This window comes from Chenopodium album, chromosome 12, assembly GCF_948465745.1.
Source record: "Chenopodium album chromosome 12, dcCheAlbu1.1, whole genome shotgun sequence".
Lineage (NCBI taxonomy): Eukaryota > Viridiplantae > Streptophyta > Magnoliopsida > Caryophyllales > Amaranthaceae > Chenopodium > Chenopodium album.
The window spans coordinates 28,479,761-28,498,400 of record NC_137845.1 but is presented as its reverse complement, the minus strand read 5'-3'; the positions used below and the strand labels follow the sequence as shown (position 1 = coordinate 28,498,400).

The window sequence follows — 18,640 nt, the reverse complement described above, 5'->3', positions numbered from 1 at the left end:
GTGTACCAATTACAACTAGAGGTGTGAAAACCGAACTGATCCGAAAAAAATTATCCGTTTCGAACTGTAACAGATCCGATTTGATGCGAGAAATTCAAGACCCAAACCCGATCTGTAACCGAACTGAACTCAACCCGAATCCGAACTTGACCCGATCTGAACTTAACCCGGTACCGATTTGATCTGACCTGAACTCAACCCGAATCCGATTTGACCCGACCTGAACTCAAACCGAACCGATTTGGTCCAACCCGAGCTCAACCCGATCTGAAATTGACCCGGCAAATAACTGATCTAATCCGATCTGTTTTGACCCAGACTTATATTAACCCGACCCGATTTTAACTCGATTTGATTTTTACCCGATCCGAATTTAACCCGACCATAATTAATTATTGACCTTTTTATTCAAGTTCTTATACTACTATATTTACTAATTATTAATAAGTTAATGTTTTTTACTACAAAGAAATAATTCGGAGTAACAAGTTTACTTCATGTATATACCAATTATATAAAATTACTTTCCAAGCTTTATATTCGTGATTCGTCTCGTCTAAAATTTGCTACAAATAATTTGTAATACTTGAACATTAAAACCTCTTCTTTCAACTCGATAAAAAATATGATACATAAATGACTTGATATTGACTCAATAATAAGGTAAAAACTCAATAATAACTCTAGTCTAAAAATAACCTTATTTGAATATGAATTGGGTCAACTCGATTAAAATCCAGCCAAACACAGAAAGGAATTGAATTGAAATTGACCAATTAATGAATCAACATATTAACCTTATTTTAATCAAACCGAACTTGACTGAACTGAAATCATCTGAACCGAAATTAACTCGACCCAAATTCATCCGACCCGAAATTAACCCGGTTAAATCCGTTTTGAACCCAATCTGAATTTATCCGAACCGAACATGAACCGACCTGGAGTTGACCCGACTCATATCCGACCCGGACTCGATAGACCATGATCCGAAATTGATCCGACTCGAATTTGACCCGATCTGACCCGATCCGAATTAAAAGAATAATTTTGACCCGAATATATCCGACCCGAACAGACCCGATCCGAATAGACCGGACCCAAACTCCATCCGGTTATCCGAATTAACACCTCTAATTACAACCTTTCCGAATTTTTGTCCTTACTAGTAAGAATTTATTACTGAATGAGTAATGTAATATTTGGTTTACTGGTAAGAATTGTCTTGTAATTTACAATTGTTTTTATTAGAAATACTTTTTGGATGATTTTTTTTCTTGTCTTTCTGCCACACTTTCAATGGTCTAGTCTTCTAGCTAGGGGTGTCAATCGGGTTTTCGGTTCAGTTTTGGGTTCGATTTATCGGTTTTCGGTTTGTAACGGGTCAGTTTTTAACGGGTTAGTTCGGGTCGGTTTTAAATAATTTCGGGTCGGTTCGGTTTGGTTTATTTTTATTTCTGTTTCTTTTCGGGTCAGATTCTAATCGGGTCAGGTTATAATTGGTTCGGGTCATAATCGGTTCGGGTTAAATTCGGTCGGTTTGAAAACGGGGTTTGTCAATTTAAAGTGGGTTTTGGGTCAACACATTTTGGGTCCTAATCGGGTCGGGTTGTAATCGGGTCGGGTTGTAATCGGTGCGAGTTGAATTTACTTGGTTTGACATCTAGTTTTTCCAGTTTTAAACGGGTTTCGTTAACGTATATCGTCTAGTATATCCTCAATATTCTTTAATTAGTTATTCCATTAGATCATACGGAGTATTAATTAGTTGTTTAACTTTAATGATTTTAAGGATCAAATAATAATACCAAATCTAGAGTTAGCTTTTGATTTAGATTTTTAATTTTTTTAATACAATATAGTGTTCCATAAGCCATTACTCATTAGGAGTGTCATTTGTGACACCATTTTATGGTCACATTCCCTAGATTTTAGGTTAGTTCCTTTAGCATTTTTGTGCTTTATCTAAGTTTTTGGTATTTTGTGATTTATTTCCTCATTGTGTGTTTTGATAGGTTATTGAGCCATTTTGGATGATAAAAAGATGAACAGAATAAAAGAGCCAATGTCAAATGCGAATGAACATATACTGAGTTCCTTCGGAGGAACTAGAAGACTGACGCTGACGCAAAGGAACTTACTGGCAGTCCGAGAAATGTCCAGATTCATTGCAGCGTGATATTTGGTTACTTGGAGGATAATTCTTGAATATTTACAGCTGGAAGGAAGATATATTTGATAACAAGAAGATCTTATCATTTAGGAAAAGATTTGGCAAAAGATAGAATTTCACAGATTCTATCTAACTACTTTCCTTATCTTGGATTTATCTTCCATATTTTTAGGGATTTCTCTTGGGGAATAATTCTATCATAATTCTATAAAAACCCCAGAGTTAGTCGTCCAGTAACCATCCATTATTCATTCATATCTCCCTTGTGTTCACGTAGAAGAAACCACCTAGAGGAACTCGACATGTTTTTCTCCAAAAACCCTTCTTCATTGTTCTGTAACATGAGTGAGTAGTTCTTTATGCTCGGAAGTAGTTAGAGGAGGCCATGTAATCAGTAATTGAGACAAGTTATTTTGGTTTTAATGATAATTAATTAATGTTTTGGAATATTCTTGAATTACTGTTTTGTTCACATGAATGATGATTTCTTATAAGTAGGTGCGCAACTATTTGTTCGAGTCTGATTTCTATTGCTAATTAATACTACTAAGTCCGTAATTGCTTGGGAATGTTAATAAAGTAGCAGACAATTATAGAGGAGGACGTTCCACTCTATTAATTGAAAAGTAGTTCTTGATCGAGGCCAAATCACGTAAGTTCCGGAGTGTTGTGGTTGTCTTGGCTTGATGTTTTCCTAGTTTCTAATGCTGTCAACACGTTAAATTCCTTGCTCGTAGTATAGGGGTTATTTGTTGGTTAGGGTTAGTGAAAGTCGTACCGAATCTAACCATTAATAAGGGGAAATAGAGGAACTTGTTCCATAACTCAAGTTGTTCCTAAAGGGTTAATTAATGTGTCGATGATTTTACGAAGTTCCATGGCTGGAATCTGATTATCTACTGAGTGTTTTCTCCATTGATTGTTTGTTCTTTAATTATAACTCCTTTTATTATTATATCTTTAGTTATTTTAGATTAGATTTCTCATATCAACACCCCTCCAAATCGTGTTACTCTTGTGGAACTTGGATCTGGTGACTTGTTACTTTAGACGTACTTTCCTCGTGGGATCGACTCTTACTTGCCCTAGCTATTTGTTAAGGTGATAAGGTTTAATTTTGTGTGCACTTCGACAACACACCAGGACGATAATATTGTAGCATAAGAGTTTCAATGACATTTCCAAACCTTTTCAATATAAATACTTTATAATTCAAATTGAATCCTTTTGTTTTACTATTGATAAAATATACCCAAAAAAAAAGAAAAAAAAAATTCTACTGTCATAACGGGTTACGAACTTACGGATTATAAACGGTTCAGTTATAACCGATTATGGGTTGTAAACAGTTCGATCATAACTTATTACGGGTTATAAACGGTTCAATCCTAACCAGTTACAGGTTGTAAACGATTTGGGTTTATCGGATTTTTGTGGGTTTAAACGGTTTCGGTTTACAATGGTCGGGTTGTTATCGGGTTCAAAAGTACTCGGTTTGGGTTGTTCTCGGATTCGGGTTGTATCAGTTCGGCTTGATATCGGGTACGGTTCATTAACGGTTCTCAAACATTCGGATCGGTTCAGTTTCAGGTTTTAAAAAATCGGGTCGGGTCGGTTTACGGTTTTAAAATAACAGGTTCTTAGCGATTCGGTTCCTTTTCGGAACAGTTCAAAACGGTTCGGATTCACCAGTTCGGGTCGATTTATGACAGCTCTACTTCTAGCCCATACTATTGGATCCGGGTATTATGTTAACACGTGTGACTTTTTATTTCTTTTAGTGCATATAGGCGCATAGCTCCTATATATTTACAAAACACATAGGAGGACAAAAATGTAAATTTGGCAAGCTTTTGGAAAAAACTGACTCTACAATGGTACATTAAATGTACCATTATGCACTATTATATAGGTATAATGTACTATTAAAGTATAAGTTGTCTGAATAACACTTTTTGTGTACTATTATGCATGTAGTGGTACTTTTTACCATCCTATAGGTTGAATATTTTTCCCCAAAATACTTACCACCTGTTACCTATTATACATGCAATTGTACATTTTTCATCTTATATGTTTGCTTAACCAATAGGAGTTATGCGCTAAGGGTTAACCACGCATTCTCCTTACATTATTTTAAAAAATGTTGTAAAAATCCACCAAATTTAAAAATTTTGTTGTATTCTTCACCTTTTTTTGTTTGTTTTTTTTAGGGCTCTGTCACCTTTTTTAGGATAATGAACTTTAACTACTTACAATTTAATCCTCATTTGTTTTGTTGTTAGTTACAAATTATATTATAGCAAAAATTTTAAATTATGTGATTCTTACAACATTTTTGTTAAAAGATGATTTTACAAAAATAAGGATTCAAAAGGAAATTTCTACAAAATTTCCTAAAAAAAAATTCATACTCGGTATTAATTAGTGAACCTGCCGTTCGTGGACATATACAAGCGTGTGTTAGTTGGTCACTTGGTCCTCCTTCGCATTATAATAAAGTTTTCAAGATAAGATATAATAATGGTCTTTTTGCAATTTTCAATTTCAGGTAATGTGGAAATTTGTAAGTAATGTAAGTACAAAGAACTACTTTTTGGTCATAATAAAATGGCAATTGCTAATTATACAACATTATTAATCTTAGTGGAATATCAATTTCTTCATTTTTTTTGACGATGGAATATCAAATTCTTAAAGTTAAGATGAATAATGTTTTGCTTTCTTTGCTAATCATTTTCCAATGACTGTGCATAAAGCCAAAATGCTAACACCAGTATTACTAATTGTAGTAGTAGACTTTATTATAATTTGTTAGTAAATTAAACATATTCTTATACGCCATTAGTCAATGCCGCCTATAATTTAAAAACTGACCTGGATGCTGAAAATTAGGTGAAAGAAAAATGAAAAATTGCAAAAATATTTGTATTCTCGATATTCTAATTTCGATATTCTCATTAAACCAATTGATTGTTGATGTAATGGTGATTGAGATTGCACTTTAGTCACAAACTTTCGTATATGGCTGGCAACATCGTGTGCTAGCCATATATATTTTTTTTTTTTCTTGAAAGAATAGTCGGGGTTACTTGGTCAAGGATTACTCACTTGGTTAGGGGTTACTCACTCGTTCAGGGGTTAATCAGTTAGTGAGGGATTACTTGGTTAGGGATTACTCGGACGATCAAGGGTTACTCAGGCAACTCAGCTAGGGGTTTCTCGATCGGTAATGAGTTACTTGGTAAAGAGTTACTTGTTCGGTCAGGGGTTATCTAGTCAGGGATTACTCGTTTGTTAGCTGGCCACATATTGTGGCCAGCCATACTCAAAAGTTGTTGCTTAAATAGAGCCTAAATATAATGACATCCCAAGATATTATGTGAAGCAATTAATATTTTATATAACTGAACTATAATCAACAAAGAATAAACTATTTGCTAAAAATTACTTTCAAGGAAGTATCCTTTGATATATATTGGGAAACCAGATATTCATCAGCAAATGAGACACTTTCAAGTAAGTAGAGTTTTTAGCTCTTCCTATTGAATTGGTAGTGTTATGAATACTAGTTTTTGGTATTTAAAATTCTTGGCTCCATGCCTCCATTCATAGAAACACTTCTCCAACATACCAAATGGTTCATACATACTTGTAATATACGAAGACTAATTAACTAAGAAAGACTCTAGTATTTGCTAGGTTCATTCACTTCAAGTCTTGAAGCCTCCTTTGGATAAACGTATATAAATATACCTCTTTCTTGATCTTGATGCTTCAATTCTTGGAATGACTTGTTGTTGCAAAGATAAGCAATTAAAAAGAACACATCAACAAAACAAGGTGTCTGTCATCACTTCAAAACCTTAGGAACCTACCTTTTTCAAGTTTCTTATAAATAACACATTTTAGTTTAAAAGAAAATAGAACTGAAAGACAGACACAAACATGAATTGAGATTTTCATTAAATTTCTATAAAATATATAAACGGGACATTTTTATAAAAAGCTTTAGACTTTGACTTAGAATCTAAAAACGAGTACCCAAGTATGAGAATTTCTTAATCTCAAGTAATGTGTGCCTTAGAAGAATTCAGTAAATCTTGTAGGTAACAATTGTGTGATACAGTACATCTTAATACCAAAAAGATGGTTAGTTATTGGTACCAAATAGAGCCTAACTAGTGTATCAAGTGTTACCATAATGAAGTATTACCATTATAAGATATATACTAAATAAGCAAAAAATAATATTAATGAAGTCATACTACAATCTTCTATCCCCACCAAATTCATTTGCTTGGGAGTAGGGGGATTCCCTTACCTCCCCCCTCTACTCTCAAGTATATATTAACATGCGTAGTTAGTTGAATTAGGTTAACCGGTGAAAGATGTTGGTTCAACAAGTACTTTTATCTTACCTTAAGTAATACAATCTTCTAGAACGTGCATTATTATATGGAGTTGAGAACTTCAATTCCCCTTTATTGTACGTAAGGTTGCCTCAAAGTTTAACTTTCCATTGATGGTGCAAATTTTAAAAGTCAGTCTCTGAATATAGAAGTGAACAGACTAAAAGATGGTATTATGGTAAAAGCTCTAATATACTCCAAGAAAAAAAAAAGTTTAACCAACTCAAGTAGTTGCAATCACAAGCTTCAATGTGTTTCATTATTCTAGATTGAGAGGCATGCCCAATCTTAGCATGAATCAAAGTAATATGAACAATATTTTTTTTTATCTATCTACAATATCAGTTTAGTAGTTTAGAAATTTACGTACTTGGATGTAACTCACACTATTGAAGAATAGACCTTCCAAGTATCATCACAGGTAAATGTCCCACATTGGTTGAATAAGAGAGAGTTAATTACTTTATAAGGCTAAGGGGCTACTCCAATTGTCACATATATGGTTTTGAGATGGAACTTCATTTGGACTTGTGAAGTAAACTCTCTCTCTCTCTCTTAATATGCGGGTGTGACCCAAACCCATATTTAACACATACTCATAACCTCCAACCCTTTTTTCAAAATATGATGTTTTGTATAATGTTTAAGTTTTAATAAGTTCAAACAACTTCAGTTAAGTTATGATAAGTTCAAATAAGTGAATATCGGGTGAATAAAACAAACCTTAAATTACGTTTCCTATAATAACTTGTATTCTTGCTTAATTTAACGAACATTCAATATTGGAGAAACATGAAGGACAGACAATAAATTGCCTTTTTAACTAAAAATTAAAATTGCAATAAATACAAGATTACAAACAGTTAATAATTACCTCTAATTTTGCCATTTTCACGATATTTCTAGTTTTCTACTACTCTTTTGGATTTACCTTGAGCATCAACAACTATATCGCCATTTTGAAATGAGTGATCATCATCTTCCTTTGCTGCACAATTTGGCCTTGAAGCATCGTTAATAACATTATATTTACTAGCCTTGTTCCCTTCGTCAAGGACTGAAGATATGATTATTTCAATATCTTCAGTTGCATCTTCACAATTGATTGAAGGCATTAGCTTAGCCTTTTTCTTTATCTCCTTCCCTTTACCCCCACACTACCCCGTATAATTCGATCACGATTAATATTGCTCCTAGTACACTGGTATAAGAGCACCGCAAGTACGTTATTATCTTATAGAAACGATAACATAACTAGAGATAACAAAAATTTGCCTGTTTTGGAACAACTTATTAGTATCGCCAAATTTTGCTTTTTTAATATATATAGTTTTTTTTTTTTTTTTTTTTTTTTTTTTTTTTTGTATGAACTTAATAAGTCTGTAATACATCTTAGAGGTCAAGTAACTTAAAAATGAACCTTCCTAAATATAATTTCTCATCAAGAAAGAGATTCAGCAAATGCAACTATATAATGACCCTTGAAGGGTAAAATATGGGCACGAACAATGGCCCTTTAAGACTAATACACCAAGCTACTAATGTCACCATCACACCTGAAGCGACAATTCCCTGCGTAAGCAACAACTATTCACACATCTATAACTAATACTAAAGTAATTACCACTGACATCATAGCTTTCCACGTGGCAGTTTCTTATAAAAAAATTTCCCACGTGGCAGAAGTTGAGTACATGGCTATGGCTGCAGCTATAGCTGAAGTTACATGGTTGGTTAGGCTTCTCACTTAATTGGAGGCGGCTAATTTAAAACTGTGAAATTTTGAAGGATTTATGTCTTCGTCATGTGCAATTACTAGATATATAAGTGGATCAAATTATGGAGATAATTAAGTTCGTTCATTTGGGTCGTCGTTATATCATAGCTAGAGGTAGTAACGATCTTTGGGCTAGTAAAATAGGCCAAAGCACAATTGGACGAATCCTATAAGGTCACACAAAGGGCCTAGATCGAGCATTAGAGGACAAGACCCATGATGGGCCTCATCCTCTAGGTGGCCGGCCATGTAGAGGAGTTTGGAGGGTTTTGGGCTTCCTAACCTAGTCTAATTATAATATGATTATAAGTAGACTAGGTGCCTAGGGTTTTAGCAATGCAATTCAGTGATCAGTAAGATCGAACCCGAGTTAGCAAACATGAAACCAAGCCCCTCATACCTCTCTCTCTCTCTTTCTCTCTCTCTCTCTCTCTCTCTCTCTCTCTCTCTCTCTCTCTCTCTCTCTCTTTCTCTCTCACGGCTCTATCTCCTCCTCGGTGCCGGTTTTGTGTTCGGGGTGGTGGTGGTTTGTGCGGTGGTCGATTTTCCATAAAAGATGGTGATCGTGGTTTTCCCCTTCACTCGACCAATCTAGTATTGGTGGACGACTCGTTCGAATCCCATGGACTAAGTAGAGGAGCAACGCTTGGGGATCTATTCTCTCCCTGATTTGCCGATCGAAGCTTCGTGGATATCACACTTCAAAGTTATGATTATGTGTCTTGTGTGTTATGCATGCGATCTTGGTTTAGGTGCTTATGAATATGATTCATGTTTTTCCGCATATAGTACATATAAACTTCTACAGCGGTATCAGTTAGCCTCTTGCATGAACACGCTTGATTATAATAATACGATAATTTGAAATCATGTTCTTAATTTTATAATTAATTAAGAGGGAAATATTAATTTAATTATGGTTCAATTATTATATTTAATGTGATTAAACTTTTGAAATTGATTAAATGCGATTTAATTATGTTCAAAATAGCCATGAAGAGGAACGAAAATTTGCCCTATATTACTTGAAATTTTCAAAACCTAAGCCTAGTTTATTCGAAAATTTCGAACACTATAAGGCTTGAAAATCTGATTTTTGATGCTTGTTTTGTTTGATTTCGTTTTAAACATTACCTACTCCTTTTGTAAAATTGTTACACGCAGCCATACTTAAATAATTTTCCCATATCATTTTTGGAAACTTTTAACAACATTTTACTCTATTCCTCTCCACTAATGTCCGTAAATTGCATTACTAGGGTTTGGTGTCCTAAAAAGGTGCAATTTGATTAGCTTCCCAACACGCGTGAGACAAGTTTAATGGGAAGCGTTATTTGAATGAGTTTCTATGGCTTTGCATGCAGCTTTTGTTTGTTTCATCGTCAAGGAATTTTTTATTGCCACTTGTAAGGCTCTGATAATCCAATTTAGAAAGAATTAGAGGACACATTTCAGTATTTGATTGGATAGATTTTAGCTTTCAATCAGGCCACTTGGCAGAGCTTGTCTAAAGGGAGTATTGAGATGCATTAGCAAATGCATATTCAAGGGCAAGCTGCTAAATTCGCATGCTTGAGTGGAAATCCACCTCACTTTCCTTTATGCTTTTTGTCAGCCCGTTTGCATAGTTATCTCGTTCACTGTTTCTTGAGTGTATTTGGGAAGAATTGTACAACTTGTATTTCTACTCCGTATTTTGTATTTGGTCACATGCACTTACAATTAGATTATTTTTTTCTCTCTCTTCCCTTTACCTATCCTTCTGTCTTCTCACTCCTCTCCCCTCTGAAATTCGAACCCTTAGTTTCTATTCCAGTAAGAAAGAGAAATTCGAAATTCGAACCCTTTGTATTCTCACTTTATCTCTCTGTATTTCGTATTCCCCTTTTCCTCCATTTCCATCGTGGTTTTCGGTGGTGGGTTAGCTAAAGAATTCTTTCTGAGCTTGTCGCGTGGAGAAGTCAAGGATTTTACGCGAGATTCGTGATCAATTTGACCCAAGTAAGCGATTTAGTTATAAATTCATTAGTTTTTCCCAAATTTATAATGCTTGTTGAAACAATTTTAGTTCTTTGTCAAAGTTAATTTCATTGTAATCGTTTAACCTAAGGTGGGGTATTTAAAATGCGGATGTTCTAGGTTTTACGGGGGGTGTGGTGCTGTTGATATTCGAAATCATTAATAGGGTTTAAGAATTACATAAATTTTGTTGATCCTAACACCCCAATTACATTTGTCCTCCAAAATTTTTAGTTGTTAGGGTTTGTATAAATGGTGTAGGGGGTTGTATTATTATGCGAAATAAGTAGGAATTATGTATAATTTCTTGACTAGTTCAATTTATAATTTTCCCCAATTTGTGGGTTTTTAAATTGGCAAAGAGTTACGGGGTTTGTGGTGTTAAATTAAAGTCCCCTGCAACTGTTAATTATTTGAGAAGGTGATTTAGGTTGTATGATGTAATTAATTAGTATGTTACTCTTATTTAGATGTAATTGAGTTTTTGTATATATGACAAGAAGTAGTGCGTTTCATTTTTTTGATTTGATTGAGTTTTTGAATATGTGAGATGAAGTAATTTGTTCCCTTATTTGATCATTTGAATCTGTGTGAGATGAAGCCGTTTAAGAATTCTTCTTATTTTGGTTTTATTGAGGTTTTGAGTATGTGATATGAACTAGTGTCTAAGCTTAGCTTTGTTTTTCCATTCAATTTGTTAGTTTTAAGCTCTATATGCCTGGTCATTTAAGTTATTTTTAGCATTCTAGCTGTTTTGCAGTATTGTTGAGCACACAGTGTCAGTTTTGTTTGCTGATAACAATGAGTTTATGAATGACCAAGCTGATTTGTGAAAAATCATGGTTTGTTGTCCGTGTTCTGTCCAGGTCACTTAACTAACTAGGATGCTTAAGTTTGATGGTCATGTTATAAGGAAATATTGTTGTCAATGTTTTACATGGATTCTTTGATTTTCATATTGGATATAAGGTCAATTGGAAAGTAGATAAATCTCTGTCATCTTAATTATTAGGCTGCATCTGAGACCAACCCCATCACCACCCCAACATGAGCGAACGTTGGAAAGTTATGATGTTTTAGCTGCTAATTTTTATTTGGTGCATGTAACTGAGTATTTTTGTTGTACATGAGTTTTATTGTTGGCTACTTATGCAAAATCCCTCTTGTTGTTTGCATAGCAGTACCCCAACATTTTATGCAGAGTCGAATCTTTCTACCAAGTTGTCAAACATTTTAATCCAAGACGACGCACATTAGTGACACAAATGGAGTTTTAAGGTCTCTTGGAAATTGACATGAAAAATGTACCCAGGCAATTTTGTTATTGGTTGATGACAAGAGTGCATCCTGATGGCACAATGGTGTTTGGGGACAGTGAGATCTTACCCTTAGCTCCTGCTCAAGTGAGGTTTGTACTTGGGTTACCCATGGGTGCTGAAAAAGTCCCTTTTGATGTTGGTGATATGATGAGGAAAAGGTGGAGAAGATGAGAAGGATTTTTTATCTGTATGGTGTCGGTACGAAAAAAGAAATCATTTCGTTGAAATATGCTTCAGAAGCATTATGTCCATTGGATGCATCGGGTGAAGCAATTCCCCTTGCAGATGAAGTTGATGAGCAGGATTTCATGGTAGCCTTTCTACTTGTCGCCCTTGGTAAAGTGGTTTGTACAACCACTAATAATTCAAACTTTCCAAAGTCACTCATACCAGCATTGACAGTGGTTACTGAGGCTATCAAGTATGACTGGTGTTCGTTGACGTTCGAGTGGCTATGCGACACGGGTAACAGATTTCAAAGGAAGTTCCAGAAAGATGGTTTTAGGTCTGGCTGTGGGGGCAGTTTTCTGTTCATTATGGTGAGCTTCAATCAAACTATTTATATTTTTTTGTCGGTAATAGGATATACTTTTGTGTTCATTAAAGTATTATCTGATCTTGAATTATTCACTTTACATATTTTTAAATAGTGTTCAATATCTATTACATATTTTAAAATAGCTTCACTCTTTTCTAATTGTGATTTGGTACTTTGTGGTTTTCCTTTTTTGGTAGATTTATTATCTGGACCACTTGCATCGAGTTCCTGTCAAGTGGGGCATTTACCCGAGGGTGAAGGTCTGGAACTGTGGTGAGGTGAAGGCAGCTCTTCTTGAAGATAAGGTGTCGACCAATGAGTATGGCAAGATTTTGGTAAGACATCAACATTATTTTTATGTGTTTTGTGGGTCGATAACTGTGTATGTAACAGATTTTTTCCAATTGATGGGCCGTCGATGTTGCTTTTGGGGAGGAATATCCCCTTGTACCAAGGGAGAGTGATGGTGTTACTAAGAACAAGGCGCAAGTTTCAGGGGATCAGGCTTCCGTAGATGTTGTTGTCGAGCTGGTGAGTGTTCAAAGTTGATTCTTGAATTATCTGTGGTTATTTCTTTGGATATGCAATTCTAATTTTTTGTGGTTATGTCTTTGGATTTGCAATTCTATTATATGGATGCCTGTTAAAATTTTATTTTTCAAAATCTTGCCACTAATTGAAACTGGCAGTTAGTTGATGCCTTAAGGGTAAACATTTATTATATTTATTGTTTCAGTTAAGGTTGGTTATTTTTATGGCTTTTTTTTTTTTTTTTTTTTTTGGTTTAAGATCGTTTTTGGGTATGTACAGGTATTAGGTCATTTGAGTACAAGGCTGGAAACCATTGTTGAGGGTTTGATTGGGAAAACCCTTAGTAAATTTGTGGGTAAGATGATTGGATTCCGTGTTGATGAATTTGTGGACTATGAAAATGTCGGGAGTACCGGAGCAAGGGATGAAGTTAATCCCGTGAAAAAGGGTGGTGCTGATTATTCTGCTGATAACATGAATAGCTCAGCACCCATTTTAGAGGAAGGACCTAGGCCAAATAAGCTTAGTCCCTTTGACAAAAGGCTTCTGTGCTTTGTTCGAGGGTGGAAGGAATTGAAGAACGATACAGAGTAGGTAACACTTTAATGTGAAATGGCGATTTGTCATAATTTATGTTGTTGGCTAATTGTGTGCTTAATGGTAACTGCAGGCCCGGTCATAATTTAATTCTTTGTGATGGCATAGATGCATCTCAAAGGGACTGCTATCGCGTTGTTTCCCCGAGGTCTCGTGTTGGAGATCATTATGTTAGGATGGCCTCTGTTTTGTATACGAAAACTTGGGCATCACAACATACGAGGAAGAGGATTATGATGGATCCTTCGTATGCGGTGAGGTTTTCACTACTGTTTGTGGTTAAACAGTTTCTGGTTAAACAATTGGTATTTATTTTGTTTGTCGTATTCTACTTACCTTTTTTTTTTTTTGTTGTTCGTAGAAATTTGTTATGGTTGGTAAAGATGATCCTAAAGTGTTGGGGCAAAAGTACGGGAAGACTTTCCTTAGCTATTCTCTTGACCAAATACAAAGTGTATGTGTTCAGTTTGGTTTTAGTTCTAATTAAGTAATTTTTGTTTAGGGTGCATATATTTAAATTGGTTTATGTTTGACACAGGTTTTTGTCCCTGTCCTTGATGCATCTGTGAAAAATGCAGAACATTGGTATTGCTTGGCCTTGGATTTAAAGGTATAGTTGGTGTGGATGATTGATTCTTTGTACGAAGATCCGTACTTAAAGCATGAAAAGTTTCATTTGCAGCTTGTAACCCGTTCAACTCTCTCCTTCCTTACTTTTATTTTATTATTTGGTTTTCTTTTGGAATTATTTTTGTAACACATGCACAATTTGGTCCTTTTAGATGAAGGCCTTAGAGGAGTTGCTGCATCTTAGTGATCCCACATGAGAGGTGGGTACAACTTCTACATGGTTGAGGAGGACATTTCCGGTACGACAGGCTGACAAGTAAGTATCTATGTACTGGTTGTTCTTTGCGTTTATGAGACAAAGCAAAAACAATCTTAACTATGTCAAGAGCATGTATTTCAACCCTCTCTGTTCACTTTACTTGTGGTCACCTTGTCAAGAGCTCTTGACTTCTACATGGTTGAAGTAACTTGAATTTGATTGTATGACTGTTGTGTATGGTTGAGATTGGAATGACTGAACTAGCATCAATCAGGATTGTTGATGGATACTTGATTAGTGATTTGGCCTTCTGAAGCTGTGTGTGATTTCTTATGGTGTCTTTGAATGGTTTTATGGATGTGCTGTGGATGATAGAATTAGGTATGGTTGATTTATTTAAGAAGTTAAAAATGTTGTATATATGTTTGGTTTTTTTATTTTTGATGGGAGTAAAATTCAGAATTGTATGCGACTTTGGGTATGGTTGAATTGAAGTAGAAGTTAAAAATGTTGTATATATCTTCAGTTTTTGTGTATTTTTGATGGATGTGAATTTCAGAATTGTATGTGAATTGATTTATTAAATGATTTATAATGGAAGCTATGAGTTAGAATTTTCTTTTCCCTAGTTCTGGTGCTTGTTGTACTTTTATTCAGGATGATTTCATGAGAAAGTATTAGGTGATTTTTAGGTTTGATGTTGATGGGTAATTCAAATTTGTTTGGAACTCACAGATATGTTATTGTGATAGTTATTATGTTTTATAATACTTACCTCACCAGCTGTCGTTGTTGCAATAACAGTTGCTCTTGCGACGCAATCATGCTAGTAACTATAAAGCATTGTGCACGATCTTTTGAAGCTCCCTTTCACATGGTGAGATTATGATCCTTTGGCTAGCTGATTTTCAGGTCTTACTTGGTTTATATTTTTCTGGGATTTTGACAAAAATATTTTTGCAGGAAAAGCATACCTCCTCCTTGAGGAACACTCTGTTTCTTGAAGATGTGAATAGCGACTTCAATGAGTTGCATTCAAAATTGGAGAAGATCCTCCCAAAGGAAAGACGAGGCGCTAGAAGGACAGGTTCTCACATGACTTCATAGGTGGTCAGAGTGTGTTCAGGGGGTGCATAAACCTAATTTTGTTTTTGTGAAACTAATTATGAAACTGTATTTAGGGGTAGGGGTGCATAACCCAATTTTGTGGAAAACTAATTATAATGTGCTTATTAACATAGGTGGTTAATTAGGACATAGTGTGACCTTGTAGTTAGGTATTTTAGAATTGTTGAACACTTCAGGTAGTTATTTTCGACTTATGGAGGAATGGTTCAGGATAAAAACTCCCCATTATCACTTCCAGCAGTCATTGACTTATACTAGACCCTTATAATTAACACTTAATCTTACCATCAAGCTTTTGAAGCAACTCAAAGCTTATTTCATTGTTTTTTATTCGTATCAAGACTTCTGTGAGTGTTGTTACCTGTCAACAATTCAACATATTCAACTTCCTATAACGAGCATTTTAGGGATTTGGCTGATTGTTACAAGTAAGGGCTTATGCAGATGCACATTCCACAAGTACTAAAGAGAGGGAGGATAACAAAAAACACATCCTACATATAAAATTCAGTATGGTACTTATCCACCATCACACTTTGCAAATGTTGCAAAGCATTAATTTAGCGTTACATACATGATAATCAGCAGAGATATTGTTTATAGACGATAGAAAATAGAATAAGGATCAACTGTGTGGGTATTATCAGCATATATCTTGTATCTTGTAGGATATACATAAGCAAATTTGAACATTGTCAAGAGTGGAGACTCGGGATGGAAATCTATACCATAAACTGGTTCATGCAATCTTCCTCGTGCAATAGTAGCTAGTTGATGTCCAAACATCATCATCTTGCTATGCTTGGGCATGTACTGATCCCTTATGATGCCATTTTGGTCGTAACATCTGACTACATTGATTTTTAACTTTGCAACCTTCCTTAAGAGCTTTTTCCACCTTCTTTCAGTCCGACCCCTATCTGGTCAAAGAATTGATTTGAGAAAGTGAATCTATTACATCATGAAAAACACTTAATCGTATACTAATTGTACCACACCATAACCAACCACTACTGATGGAAATCACAACCCCATGCAAATGGAACATTTTCAGTACACAGTTGTGTGAATATTGTGTCCAGTGGTTCTTTTGAGCATTTATATACTTTTATCTCAATGTTAATTTAACAAGTTGTAGTAATCATATATGCAATAATAAAAGGCCAATATTCTCCAACTGAACACCAAAGTAGTCCAACTGGTATAAAAAACTCAGTACAAGTAGAACCTGTTTACTACTTAATTTGTTGTAACTATCTACAGTGGTTATAATTCGGTTTCTAATGGATCAAACACAATATCTGAGGAACAATTTACTATACTATGCTACTCTTTGAATAAAATTGTCTTATCCTAATGCTTTTTTAAACGACTAACATTGCTTATTTAGCTCAACTTAATTATTTTTCAGTTCAGCTGAACTTAAAGTAGTCCTTCTATCTGACCTCCTTGTCTGACCTTAGTAAAGGAACTCTGTATTCTTCGGATTTTCTGGGATTTTTATGCTTCTTTCCTAGGCTTAAATCAATGATAAATCTGAAAATATGGTTAGGTAAATTCAAAAGATTTTTCTCTTCCTCTTATACTCTATTTAAATTTACTTCTTGCTATCTTCCATTTTCACGTACCAACCAGACTCATTTCCACCTAGCCAAAAACAAAACCCCTCTGAATCACCATGTCCATGAAGGAGTTGTGTCTTCGATAAGTGCAATTACTAGATATATCAAGGATCACTATTATGGAGATAATAAGTTCATTCTCTTGGGGCGTCATCATCTGTTGCTAGACTACGAGAGATGATCTTTGGGCTAGTAAAATAGTCCAAAGCCCGCTAGAATGGATCTTATGAGGTCACACACAAAGGTATTGGGTTAAGCAAGTAAGAGGCCCATTAATGGGCCTTATGAGTATTTAACTAATCATGAATAGGATTGGGCTAGTGTAGTTTGATTGGGATTAGAAATTGGGCTTTGTCATGGACTCCTATTTAGAGATGTGATCTATAAATAAGATCCATGCCTAGGGCTGATAAGTTAAGTCACAATTAACTTATAGTTAATTGTGAATCAAGGCAACCAAAATCCCAAAAACCCTAAGCTTCCTCTCTCTCTCTCTCTCTCTCTCTCTCTCTCTCTCTCTCTCTCTCTCACGGCACCCCTCTCCCCCCCCTTGGACTTGCGGCCGGCCACCCCTGGTGGCGTTCGTGGTGGTTCATGACTAGTTCGTTGTTCATACTTCTCCGTAGAAAGTCGATTGAAGAGTTCGATCGCGACTGACTAGCATTAGTAGAGGTCTTAATCCGTGCATGTGGACCAAGTAGAGGAATCACGTTTGAGGTTCTTTGTCTCCCTTGTTCTTGCTCAATTACTAGTGGAATCACGCTTCAAAGGTATTAATTCTAATTCTTTATGTGTTATGCATGATCTTGGGATTAGGTGCTATATGAATATGATTCATGTTTTCCGCATTCGTACCTATAAACTCCTACAGTCCAACCCTGGAAAAACTATTGTGGGTTCTTGGGGAAGGCGCATAGTGCCTCATCCAAACAGCCCACTAATGTACTTTAGCCCCTTCAAGCCTAGTAACACCCCTGAAATTGATTTCAACACTACCACTTATTTTGTGAGTGATTATCACTACGAAGAAGGGCTTTACATTCCCCCTACCTTTCTTCGTAATCAATTGTCCGACTCTATTGACTTTAAGACAACCACCTACATCCCCAAAAGTTTGATGGAAGTTTCGGAAGGAAAGATTTGCCCAACTTATTATCCAGATCTAACTGATTTGGATGGCTATCTCCATAAGGGGGTTGGTGCTTTTGTCGAGTGGTTGTGGAAAAATTCAACCTCTGATGACTTCATTCCAAAAGAGATTGTTCCAGTTTTTGATTTGAAGCCAGAATTCGACCCCGAGAAACTTCCACTGTACACCCTGCCTTTACAAGAAAGACACATTTTCATCGGCGCTACCACGGCAACCATTCATGTGATGGAGGTGCGGAACCTTGTCAAGTTCATTCACCTCAATGTTTTCTCTTATGTCACCGCCAAGCTGAAGGTGAAGTACCACCGGGTGTCTGTTTATAGGACTGAGACTGAAGTTCATGAGCTGTTTCTAGGTTCTTACCAACGGGTTCACATGTCATCCTATGGAATGCAAGGAATGTTCATCGACCATAGTTCGTGGATACGTTCTACCAGTTGTTCAATTCGTACTCATCTAGTGCTGTTGTCGTAACCGAGGCTCGCCTTGACGAGAGCACAATAGGATTTGTTAAGTTTGAGCTAAGGGGCAGGTACAATATACGT

At 35.6% G+C, this 18,640-nt stretch overlaps 1 protein-coding gene across 3 annotated transcripts; it reads left to right on the top strand.

Moving 5' to 3' along the window:
* Positions 1–9,950: 9,950 nt before the first annotated feature.
* Positions 9,951–15,631, top strand: LOC145572264 (uncharacterized). 3 transcript variants are annotated; one of them, XM_081631258.1, is made up of 11 exons: positions 9,991–10,363; positions 11,563–12,239; positions 12,436–12,573; positions 12,632–12,769; positions 13,049–13,359; positions 13,440–13,620; positions 13,728–13,820; positions 13,905–13,976; positions 14,149–14,252; positions 15,000–15,072; positions 15,159–15,631. In XM_081631258.1, the coding sequence occupies exons 5-9, from the start codon at positions 13,130–13,132 to the stop codon at positions 14,191–14,193; spliced, it is 621 nt and encodes a 206-aa protein (XP_081487384.1). In that variant the 5' UTR covers positions 9,991–10,363; positions 11,563–12,239; positions 12,436–12,573; positions 12,632–12,769; positions 13,049–13,129; the 3' UTR covers positions 14,194–14,252; positions 15,000–15,072; positions 15,159–15,631. The 3 variants fall into 3 exon arrangements, with proteins under 3 accessions (XP_081487386.1, XP_081487385.1, XP_081487384.1); XM_081631259.1 differs by lacking the exon at positions 15,159–15,631 and having other exon boundaries at positions 9,990–10,363; positions 12,436–12,769; positions 15,000–15,073; XM_081631260.1 differs by lacking the exons at positions 13,049–13,359; positions 13,440–13,620; positions 13,728–13,820; ... (2 more) ...; positions 15,000–15,072; positions 15,159–15,631 and having other exon boundaries at positions 9,951–10,363; positions 12,632–12,765.
* The last annotated feature ends 3,009 nt before the right edge of the window (positions 15,632–18,640 follow it).

Coding starts and splice junctions, on each gene's coding strand:
- LOC145572264 (XM_081631258.1), top strand. CDS start 13,130: ATGATTGGATTCCGTGTTGATGAATTTGTGGACTATGAAAATGTCGGG. Junction 13,621..13,727: donor TGATGGATCCTTCGTATGCG/GTGAGGTTTTCA, acceptor TGTTGTTCGTAG/AAATTTGTTATGGTTGGTAA. Junction 13,821..13,904: donor CTCTTGACCAAATACAAAGT/GTATGTGTTCAG, acceptor TGTTTGACACAG/GTTTTTGTCCCTGTCCTTGA.